General features: G+C 46.8%; 1 protein-coding gene across 1 annotated transcript in view; it reads right to left on the reverse strand.

The window, feature by feature from the left end:
* Nucleotides 1–3,958, reverse strand: part of GLDN (gliomedin) — a 56,149-nt gene extending 52,191 nt beyond the window's left edge. Inside the window, exon 1 of the mRNA XM_052647120.1 lies at nucleotides 3,596–3,958. Within this exon, the coding sequence (XP_052503080.1) occupies nucleotides 3,596–3,958 (363 nt within the window). The remainder of the gene's footprint in view (nucleotides 1–3,595) is intronic.
* Between the last annotated feature and the right edge of the window lie 8,402 nt (nucleotides 3,959–12,360).

Raw genomic sequence — 12,360 nt, forward strand, 5'->3', positions numbered from 1 at the left:
CCAGCATCTCTTGCTGGAGCTCCTGGCAGATGGGTTCCCATTACTGGTCTAGCTCAGTGGTACCCAGGACCCTTTTTATTACTTTTCTCCAAAATACTCACTTCCTTTTAAAGACTTAATGGCTATACCAAACTAATGGGCTTCCCAGGTGGCTTCAGTTCAGTTCAGTCGCTCAGTCGTGTCCGACTCTTTGCGACCCCATGAATCGCAGCACGCCAGGCCTCCCTGTCCATTACCATCTCCCGGACTTCACTCAGACTCACATCCATCGAGTCCGTGATGCCATTGCCTGACAAGCAGGAGACGTGGGTTTGATCCCTGGGTTGGGAAGATCCTCTGGAGGAGGAAATGGCAACCCACTCACTCCAGTGTTCTTGCCTAGAGAATCTCATGGACAGAGGAACCCGGTGGGTTACAGCCCACCCATGGGGTCACAAAAGAGTCAGACACGACTTAGCAACTAAACAATAACAACCAAACTGATTGTACTTAAGTAATAATTTGTTATTCTGTCCTTTTAATAAAATCATTTACAGCTGCCAATCAGTTTCTGGTCAGACTGTGCTAACCAGAATTAACATGCTGAGTTGAAGTGCTTTCAGCCAAAAGCATAGAACTTAGAAGCACTGGTTGGCTTGAGAAGGCTCATCTTGGATAAATGAGCCATTTTCGGAAGACTTTCTGCAATGCTGAAATTAGTGTGCATACAGTTTCTTTGTTCCGAGATCTCTCAGGACATGGGACTTCAGTAGTGAGGGGACCTCTGATCTCACCCTCATTGAAGACCTACTGGCACTATAGAAAACGGTGAGGTAAAGCGTAGACTTCAACCCTAAGAAGTTGGTACACTCACCTCCATGCTGTATACTACATCTTTAATAGTGCTCTTAGCAATTTTTCTACTTAGGTGCCCTGTTGTTGTTCAGTTGCTAAGTCATGTCCAACGCTACATGCCCTGGGAAAGTTCTTCTTAAAAATTGTTTTCTCATGTGAATAATTCTCTGTTCTGAGAAACACAGAGAGTAAAGATGAGGAAAATCTACAGAGGTGGATGGTGAGAATGTTGTCACAATAAAGTATGCAAAAAGCTTTTCACCTTAAGTTTGTTCCTTTGCCTAAAGCAGAGGCCTCAAGGGAGACCTGGTGAGAATGAGGTGCTTAATACAACTGACCATCATCAGGAAGGGATGCCAAGGCCCTTTGTGTTGGTGAGTGGGCACCCGCCCTCGAGCTGCACTCCTAACAATTAATTAAGAATCTCTGGGAGATGGGTCCTAGGCATCAGTCAAGTTTAAACTCCCTATATGGTTTCACTGTGCCAACCACTGCTCTAGAATGGAGTTATTCAAAGTGTGGTTCTCAGACCAGCAGCACCAATATAAGGGGGAGCCTGCTATAAATACAGAGCCTCAGCCCCCAATTTAGAGCTTCTGAATCAGAATCTGTATTTTTTATAAGATCTCCAAGATCTTCATATGCACATTAGAGAAGTGGTGGTCTAGAGGAGCGTTTCTCAAAGTGTTGGCACCTGGACCACCTGTATCAAACTCACCGAGGGGTTGGGAGGGTGGGAGATGGGTAGGTTGGGGGACTTAAGGAAGCTGGTTTTGGAGATTATAATTCTACAAGTCTGAGTGGGACCCTGAAATCTGCATTTTTAATGTGTTCCCAGGTGAACCCTAAGTCTACTGTTTGGGAACTACTTCCAAAAGGACTGTGATGGTGACTTTCTCCTGGCTTGCATGGAAAATCCCTCAGTGACTCCTAAAGGTCAAAGCATATCCATTGCAAGTGGGGGATGAGTTGGGGATCATCTTCAAGTGCTTCTCATCCAGATAAATGTAACGTAATGTCTCTTCTCTGACTTGCTACAGAGCAGGTAGTGGTAGTTAAATCAGCTTTCATACTGACACAGATATGAGTGTCTGCATTCTCTTGGATTAATGATGAACAGAATGCAATCTGGATACGTAAGCCTCTACCTTAAAAGCAGGATTTAAAATATAAAAGGTTGATGCTCAGGTGCAACCTTCTTGGATGGTTTAACAAACCCCTAAAAATGCACAGTGGAGAGCCAAGAGAAAGAGTGAATTTCCCTAAAGAGATTTCTTTACTTTACAGAGGTCCTTTTCTGAAACTTTTGCTTGCGTCCAGATTTTTAAATGATAATGTGGGTAAAAAAAAGAAAAAAAAAATGAACTCGGGAATGGAAAAATGTGATCTTTCCCAAAAGATGTGCTTGAAGTGCGTAGTACTTTCATGTAGTTATGAAAGCACTTCAGCTCATGTAAGATATTTAAAAGCTTCTAAGATAATAGGATTAAGTGAATTTATTTTCAAACACCTAGGATTCTGAAATATGGCTCACACTTGAGATGACAACTGAAATCTTTGTAAATTTAAAGTAAAATATCCATCACAGCTGTAACAGATAATGAAATAGAATGGGGAACTGCAATGTGATCCAAGTGTAATGGTTAGATAATTACTGAGCTAATATCAGCAAAAACAAATGAAGTTAAAACTGGAAGAAAGATTTTTGAGGCTTTGCTTTAAAGACTTTTTAAAGTGCAGTGTTTCTGAAATCATTTTTGGGGAGCACAGTGGCCTTTGAAAATCTAATGAAAAGCTCTGGACTCTCCCCTAGATGCATGAGCCTGTGAAGAGCTCACTCTGACATTTCCTGAGGTTCCATAGACTTCTTGGGAGCTTCCCAGGTGGCACTAGTGGTAAAGAACCCTCCTGCCAATGCAGGGGGTGTAGGAGAGGTGGGTTCGATCCCTGGGTTGGGAAAAACCCCTGGAGAAGGAAATGGCAACACACTCCTGTATTTTTGCCTGGAAAATCCCATGGACAGAGGAATCTGGTTGGCTATAGTCGATAGGGTCTCAAAGAGTCAGACACGGCTGAACGACTGAACTGATAGACTTCTTGCAGCCCACATGATAAACCCCAACCTTCACACTGCGTTTTGACAAAGTGGCTCTATGTTGATTTCCATTATCTGTAACCACTTGGTACCCAAGAGTAAGTTTCCCCTCAAAAAGGTCCCAGGGGTTGGTAAAATTAGGGCTGTTTTCACATAAACCGAAACTATTAGGTTGTCAGTCTTGGGTGGGATGAGCTGAGGCCAGGTGAAAAGCCAGACCAATAGATGATGTCAGAGAAAGAATCACTTTACAGAAGTGTGTGCTCTTCCAGAAACGTTTCGTCTGTGCTCTCAGGGGCCCCCTACGAATTTCACAGGCAGAGCTTAGGCCGCTGTGGCTTCTGTCACACCAGAAGGTGAAAACCTGTGTTCAAAGTCACGAAGTAGGCTCTTAAGAACATTGCCTATCCCCTAATTTATCTGCAGTCTGAACGATGTCAGAGCTGGAAGACTTACCCCCTCCCCCATTTAACAGATGAGGAAACTGACCACAGATGGGATAAGGCGCTCGCCAGGGTGATTTCCCCAGCGGGTTCACACCCAGGACTTCTCCCCAAGGCATCCTGCCATCTGGCCAGGGGAGGAGAGGATGTCCGAGGCGCTCTCCCTACACTGTCCGCTGCCCACCCCGGCGGGGGCGTCAAAGGGAGCTGAGACCCCGCCTACCGGCACCATGGAGTAGGTCATCATCATCAGCATGTCGTGGCTCTCGGCACGGATGTGCTGCGCAGGCTCCCCGCCGTGACTGCGCTTGTTGCGCGCGGCGCTCGCGGGGTCTGGGGGTGGCGCGGGCGCCCGGCGAGGCGCGCGACTCAGCTCCGCCAGGAAGGCGCGCAGGGCGCTGTCCTCGCGCTGCTCCTGGCCCCGCTGCGCCTCCAGCGCCCGGAGCGCAGCGCTCAGCCCGCGCCACTGGCACAGCGCGAACACCGTGCCTGCAGCATTGAGCGCCGAGAGCAGCGCCACCGCGGCCAGGGCGCCGCGCAGCCCCCTGCCCGCGCCCCCGCGGCCTCGCTCCGCGCCTGCAGCCATGCTCTGCGCGCCTCGGACCGGGTCCGGCAAGGCTCTGCCGCCTCTCACCCCGGCAGCCTTTATATGCCTCGGGCAAGCCGTGGGCTGGTGGCAGCGCCGTGAGTCACGCCGCCCTTTGGCCCTGCTGGCGGGGCGGGTTGGGGACAGTAGTAGTGGGGCTCGAGCAGCCCGGAGGGACAGGCCGGCGGAGTGGGGGACAGGAGCGAGACAGTCTGCGGAGGCGGGCAGGCTCACACTCCTGGTGCCTGGCCAAGCAAACTAGCAAACCCGCCTCTCCTTCCTTCTCCCCCACTGCCCTGACCGTGGCCATTGCCATGGCCCAGACGGGCAAAACGAGGGTCAGACTGAGGGGGAGAGCAGGAATTCTTATGGCCTGAGATGTCGCTGGATTCCACCCCCTCCTCCCCCCACACTGCCCTCTGTGGAGAAAAAGATCAGCATGCCCAGATGCCAAGGCATGTGCCCACTGCCCCTGGGCAGTCTGCTGTTGGGCTGAGTCCCAGGCTGCCTGTCATTCCTCCCCAGGGTCACAAGGCCTCATGGGGCCACTGAAGACCCTACCCCATCTTTCCTGGGAGAATGGATAGAGACAGGGAAACAGCTGGCATTGGATGGTTCAAAAAGCCATCCATCAGAAGGAGACAGACCCAGCCCTGCGTGAGAAGCAGGGGGCATCTGTGAAGGCCAAGAACTTTCCTATGAGATCCATATCTGGGAGGTAGCACGGAGATGAGGAAAAAACCCCAGAGTGGAAACTGGGAGGAAAAAAAATACCCCTGGTTCTAACCTTATTCTGCTGCTACCCAGCTGGAGGGCTTTGTCCCAAGACCACTCTGGTCTGATTCTGAGGTGCTCTCTGGCTGAAGTTTGGGATGGTGGCCAGGCCCCTACTGGACTTTACCTTACTTAGTCTGTCTTACTTGAGGGGGCAGTTGCCTCATACCTCCTGGCTACCTCTTCACAGCTCCCTCCAACTCCTGTTACCTCATATGCTTCTTGTGCCTCAACGGCCACTAACCACCCCTGCCCCTGCCCCCCAAGGCAGAGTCACTTCTCAGTCTCTCCCAGGACCTCTTCACTCCCCATTTTTCTCAGCTTGCTCTAGAATGACTGCCTCCCTGGGGCCCCAGGGCCTGCAGGAGGCCCTGGTGGTGTGGAAGCCACAACTTAAAACCAAGATTGCTGTTTCCATAGCCCATTATCTCAGAGAAGGAGCTGGCTCCCTGCCATTGAGCCAGCTGGAGCTGTCAAGGTTCTGTGTCAAGGTCTGGATTCCTTAGTTTTAATCGAGGCTGACCAGCTTGCGTATTCTTAAAAGAACATCCAGGATGAGGAATCAAGAGAGCATAAAGGCCCAAGTGCTTCATGAACGACCTCAACTACGGGGACATGAGGTCTGGTAGGGGATGGACGTGATACAGACAGTGTCCCAATCCCAGCATACTATGACCTATTGGAAGAATTGCCATGTATCCTCATCTCTTTTTATTTAGGCTTAGGATGCCAATTGTCAGGCTTACAACCAATAGGGATAAGTCACAGAGAGGCAGACTGGAGGTCAGCCCCAGTAAGATCTTCATTTAATTTATGCTCAGAGGTTAAAGCGTCTGCCTGGAATGCAGGAGACCCGGGTTTGATCCCTGGGTCGGGAAGATCCCCTGGAGAAGGCAATGGCAACCCGCTCCAGTACTCTTGTCTGGAGAATCCCATGAAGGGAGGAGCCTGGTAGGCTACAGTCCATGGGGTCGCAAAGAGTCGGACACGACTGAGCGACTGTACTTTCACTTTGCTTACTGACTGCCTACTGTATTTTAGGCACAGTAATGGGTGCTGAGTACAGAAATGAACAAGACAGTTTGCAGAGGAAGCAATTGGAGTCTCATGGAGCCTTCTGAGTATCCTTTTAGCCCAGCGTTCATACAGTTACTGTTGCCTGACTATCTGTTACCAATGCCCACCATTAACGACAGTGTACAGCTTCTGAAGTCAGGGGCCACATCTTGTTTAACCCTGTCTCCTCCCAACACCTGACACAGTCCCTGGCTTAAAATCGGCATTCAGCAGTTACCTGTTGAATGAGCAAATTAACAAATGAATGAACGAAAGGCTGTATGGTGAGCGCATGGCTTTGTCAAATGATGTGTGTGTAGTGATAGCAGAACTTAAGCATGAAACTGCTTATGCCACAGAACATGCCCCCCTGTCCTTGGCAGGCTGCCTGTCTAATGGTCATGGGAGTGAAAGCAGCCTGAAACACACATCTCCATCCCTTCTAGTCCAGAGCCCACAGCCTGTAGAAGGAGTTCCCCTTGGAACAAGCCTGGCTTTATCTGACAACCTCAGACCAAGTTGTTGCCCATCTTGGGATATAGGACTCCAAACCTTTGGCATGTACACTGGGCTGGATGGTTAGAGTACCTGAGATATTGTATTGAGAGGCTAAGAAGTGGGCAAGAAGAGGACAAAGGAAAAGCCAGATTTCCCAGAATCTTCCACCTGATTCTTCTTCCCATTCCCTCTCCAAGTCTTTCTGTGCAAGAATACAGTGTTTTACAAGAAAGGAGAAGGCTGGGGCATGTTACGGTGGCCTACGAGGCAGATCTCTTCACTCATCCCTCACCCGAGACTACCTGTATCCAAGCAGCTGACTTTGCTCTGTTCTCTTTCCCTGTTCTCCTCTCTCCTCCCTGGGCCCTGTTCACCGCACACCCATCTTTCTCCTTCTCCGGTCTATCGCAGGGTTGCCCCTGTTTAAGATCTAGCTCAGATCCTCCTTCCTCGTCAGGCCTTGCCGTCTATGCCCACCTCAAGCTTTCCCACTCCCTGAACTCTGCAAGCCTCAGGTACTCAGAGGTTCTGAGCAAGGGCTTTGGAATCAGATGGAGCTGAGCCTGAAACTGCTTTTTATGTGACTTTGGGTACCTTACTCAACTCATCTCAGGAGACTGTAATTATACGTATTTCATGGGGTTGTGAAGATTTAATGAGAAAATGCATGTAAAGCACTTGGCAAAGAGTTAATATTCCATGGGCTTTAGTGCAGTTGGCTATGGGCTGTCTGAACTTGCTGACACCCATACACTGTGCCTTGTGCTACTGACCAATTTCTTAGTTCTTCTGGATCTTAGTTCTTTAGTTGGGTTATAGTGTGCTTAAGGAAGGGACCTCTCTTCACTGTGTCTGTCACAGCAGGGACTTGTGCCAAGTAAGAATATTTGATTAATTGATTGTCAGTGTTTTTTTTCAGGAACAGAGCTTTGAGTGGCTGGTAAACTTGGCCTCTTGTCTGAATACAGTGACTTTGAGGTTGGTTATAGGTGGCCCTTCAATCTTTGGCTTAAGTCTCCTGAGACTTTTGAGAGGCAGGTATGTCTGTAGACTGCCTTGCCTAGTATTCTCTGGATGAGCTGGTACATTCTACTTATTATTAAAAAACAAAGTTAGCTATTAATCTGGCCTGTTGTGGTGACATAGAGGGTTCAAGGTACAATGGGAACCTGGGGAGATATCTGAGTTTCCTTTGCTGGAGACCAAAGGAGCCAAGAACATCATGTGCTGTCTTTACAATGATAAGTAGTTTTTCCATTAAAAGGCAGATGCTTCATTTTCAAAGGTTAAATAGAATGGTCTTAAAAAATGATTCCAGGTTAGCTTTAGGGCCCCAGAGTATAAAATCCAATTCAAGAATATACTCCAACTTTAATTCCATAGCATTTTCTCCTGATGGTAAAGTGAATAGTTTTCATTTACTTTAAGGCCTGGCACTTGGGTATTTTGGTCCAAAGGTTGGCAGCTATATTGTGACTTCTGATGGTGCTTTGCTGCCTCCCCAGCCCCATTCTTCCTCTTTACCACCAGTTAGGGAGAAAGTCTCTCTGATTTTTGTCAGTATGTACATCTATCTCCCACCCGACCGCCTCTGCTTTTAACTCCCTATTTCTACATTTTAACCCCAAGAAATTCAAGTCACACAACCGAAGTGAGAAATTCTCATTTTCCTTGTTTGTTCACTCACTCATTCATTCAACGTTTGTTTATCCACTTATACAACAAATTGAGTGCCTACTTTCTGCCAGGAACTGTGCCGGGATCTAGGAATAAGATGGAGAGCGAACTGGGACACCATTCCTGCCTTCCTGCAACCTACAGTCTAAGTAGGGAGGTAATTAACCAAATAGATCTCACAGATGTGAGGGTATAATTCCAAATGAGATGATGAGATAGACGCCCTGAAAAAACTGAATGTGATTCTGTGAGACTGGACCACTGAGGAACCCGTCCTACATGTGGAACAGGGGGCCAAGGAAGGCTTCCCAAAGGAACTGATGATGGTCGTGTTGGAAACTAAAGGTGAGTTGTCATTAATAGGTGACAGTTTGAGTGGGAGAGTTGCAGGCAGAGGGGACAGCATGTGTGAGGCCCTAAGGAACCATAAGAAGGCCAATGTGGCTGCAGCGTGGAAAACACTGGAAACAAGGAAGGCAGAGCGTGCAGTGAGCCTGGAGAAAGAGTTAGGGGCCAGTTTCTGTGGGTTAGACCTCATTAGGCTGGGGTCTTTACTGAAGGAGGAGTGGGAAGCCAGTGAGGAGTTTTAAGTGTGTGTGTTGGGGTGGTGGGAAGTTGGTTTGGTGGACCACAAATGACAGATTTTCATTTTCAGAGATTACCTTTTATTGTAGGATCTTCAGTGGCTCCTGTCACTACTGAAACTATGTATAATCTCTAACCCCCACCAGACTAAATCTCAGTCTTTAAACCCATTTTTCTGAATGAAATAAGAAAACACTGAGTTCCAGGAAATGCCACTTTTTCTTTCACTGCACATTTAAAGGCAGTTGAAACATAAAACCCTAACATTTGGATGATTTGGCTAATCTTGATATTAACTGAGGTTTTTGTATAATACCCAGTAACATTTGCATTTTCTGAGAAGTCAGCCTTCGGTGCCTTAGGCTGAGACCACCAAATCATGTTATGCCTAGGACTGAGATGATGAGATAGATGCCCTGAATAAGGCTGGATGATACTGCGTCCCTTATGAGATTTTGGTAGTAGCACATTTCCACCTATCATAGTTATAGTTTCTTAGACATCTGGGTAACCCAATCATTGACAGGTTGGAGCTGTCCCAGGTTGTACAGTAGTGCTATTTCAGATTTCCCCTCTACCTTTCCGGTGCTTTCTTTGTTCCCTTTGTTTGCAGTAAATCTACCCCTCCCCCAAACCCATCCTGCCCTTTTAGAGCATGGTAGCCAATTGTCACAGATTGGATACCCTGGAGTAGATGCTGAGATGGAATTTGGGGTACAAGATATTCATTAGGGATGAGTACCTATGAAGGAAAGAGAGGAAGTAGAACTGAGCAGAAGAAGTCCAGTTCAGTGTAGTCCTACCAAGCCTTAGCCAGAACAACTGGGAGGCTCTGGATTGAGTACTGCCCATCAGTATATTGTGTCAGGCCAGAATGACTGGGCTTTCTCCCTCGTCTCTCTGGGTCACGGGGGCAGATGTGGGCTGTACTGGGGAGGGTGTGGCCTTAGGCCAGGCAGCTCTTGAAGCTGAGGCTCACCTGTCCTACTCCTTGCAGCAAGTCCTTCCTTGAAGGGGGACGTGGGCACATCTCCATGTCTACATCTCCACCTGATTGGTGACAGACAGGGCCCCAGACTCCAACATTAGTAGAATCTAAGTTGTAACCTTGTTACACTGTAAAGAGAAGCTTTCTTTTTCAACCGGAGTTAAGGTCTTTGAGTAAATAAAAGAAGTGATTGTTTTCAGAAACTGAAGGAAACATATGAAGAGGAGCTTTGAGTGGTTCTGAAATGGCTAAATCCATGGAAGTAAGTTAATACTGCAAAGTCCCACTTAAGAAACTTGAACCACTGTTTTCAAAAGAATAAAACAAAGCTTTATATGTGTAGAGCAGTTCTGTTTTCAAAGTACTTTCTCATGTCATTTGAGCCCTATAATAAGCCTGTGAAGTTTGCAGGGTAAGTCTTACAACCATTTTACAGATGGAAAAGCAAGGCTCAGGTTGGGTAAGCAATTTGCCCAAACATCATTCTATTGTAACCTCACCAACATCTATCCATGCCCTCTTCATTGAAAGTGGGAACCTTTTGGGCCCAAATCTTGGCCAGTCAGGAATGCTCAAGATGATGGGCAGGAAGTAGGGAAAATAGGACAGGGAAAGGATTCAATTTGATGAAATGGAAAAGGGCTTAGAGCGGCGCTTGGCTCCAAGGCTTAAAAACAAAGGCGGGGTAAGCACTCACTGCTAGAATGTGTGAGCTTTGCAAGGGAGAGGAAACCAGTCCTAGATCTGGCATTTTATGGTGGGTTCACAGAGAGCAATGATGTCAGAATATGATCTCCTGGAGACTAGGTAGTGGAACCATCATTTCTGCATCTCAGAGATGAATAATAAACCTGAAAGAAAGATGAACTAGGAGACTAAGAGCCCAGGACCTTTTCTTCTTGGGGTCAAAAGGCAGAGTGACAAGCAAGATTATATATGCCTCATCTCTCCAGCGGCTAAGTGGGAGGGACCAAAGGGATTCCTGCCAATATCAAGACTGGTGAAGATGGCACTCTATCTACAGAGCCAGGGGACTGAAACCAGGCTTTGGAGGACTGCCACCAGCCAGGGGGAGTGCAGGTCAGACTACAGATCCTGACTTCGATGGCTTTCTTTTTTAAGAGATGTGCACAGCTGTGGTATTGGGCTATGTCTCACCTATCTTTCCCTCTCTCTCATTCTTTTTTTTTCCCCCACTATCTTACACAACAATTAGGAATGAATTACTCTTGTGTATCATTTTACCTTCTTTCTTTTTAAAACATTTGTTGTGGTAAAAGCATTTAACGTGAGCTCTACCTGCTTTACAAATTTTAAGTGTGTGATACAGTATTGTTGACTGTAGGTACAGTGTTGTACAGCAGTTTGCTAGGATGTAGTCTTTGTGCTTAACTAAAATATTATGTTCTTTGATTAGAAACTCTCCATTTCCTCCCCCGCGCAGTCTCTGGCAACCACCATTCCACTCTTTGATTTTATGAACTTGGCTATCTTAGATACCTCACATAAATGCAATCACGCAGTATTTGTCTTTCATGACTGTCTTTTTTCATAATGCCTTTTTAGTATAATGTCCTCAAGGCTCACCTATGCTGTCTTGTATTGCAGAGTTTCTTTATTTTTTAAGGCTGTGTAAATGTTCCATTGGGCCTCCCTGGTGGCTCAGACAGTAAAGAATCCGCCTGCAATGCGGGAGACCTGGGTTCAATCCCTAGGCTGGGAAGATCCCCTGGAGGAGGGCACGGCAACCCACTCCAGTATTCTTGCCTGGAGAATCCCCATGGACAGAGGAGCCTGGTGGGCTACAGTCCATGGAGTCGCAAAGAGTCAGACACAACTGAGCGACACATGACTGAGTGACTAAGCACACACACAGACGTTCCACTGAATGTATATACCACATATTTTTAATGCATTCATCTGTTGATGGACATTTATGGTTTCCACATTTTGGCTATTGTAAATAGTGCTATAATGAACACAGAAGTGCAGAAATTTCCTTGAGATCCTGATTTCAATTATTTTGGATAAATACGCCAAAGTGGGATTGCTGGATCATGTGATAGTTTTAACTTTTTGAGGAAACTTCATACTGTTTCCCATAGCAGCTGCACTATTTTATAGTCGTACCAACAGTGTACACGGAGAACGCAATGGCACCACACTCCAGTACTCTTGCCTGGAAAATCCCATGGATGGAGCAGCCTGGTAGTCTGCAGTCCATGGGGTCGCTGAGGGTCGGACACGACTGAGCGACTTCACTTTGAGTTTTTACTTTCGTGCATTGGAGAAGGAAATAGCAACCCACTCCAGTGTTCCCGCCTGGAGAATCCCAGGGACGGGGGAGCCTGGTGGGCTGCCATCTATGGGGTCGCACAGAGTCAGACACGACTGAAGTGACGTAGCACAACAGTGTACAAAGGTTTCAATTTCTCTACATCCTCACCAACACTGTTGACTTTTGCTTTTTGATGATAGTGTGAAATGATATCTCATTATGGTTTAGATTTGCATTTTCATAATGATTAGTGACATTAAGCAGTTTTTCATATACCTGCTGGCCATATACAACAAATGTTGGCATATGTATATATTCTTTGAAGAAATGTCTACTCAAGCAGTTAGCCCATTTCTTTAATCGGGTTATTAATAGTTTTTGTGCTATTGAATTGTGGGAGTTCATTATATATTTTGGAGATTAACCTCTTATCAGATATATGGTTTGCAAATATTTTTTACCACTCCCTATGTCATCTTTTTACTCTGTTTATTGTTTCTTTTGCTGTGCAGAAGCTATTTAGTGGGATGTAGTCTCACTTATCTA

Source organism: Budorcas taxicolor, chromosome 10 (genome assembly GCF_023091745.1).
Source record: "Budorcas taxicolor isolate Tak-1 chromosome 10, Takin1.1, whole genome shotgun sequence".
Lineage (NCBI taxonomy): Eukaryota > Metazoa > Chordata > Mammalia > Artiodactyla > Bovidae > Budorcas > Budorcas taxicolor.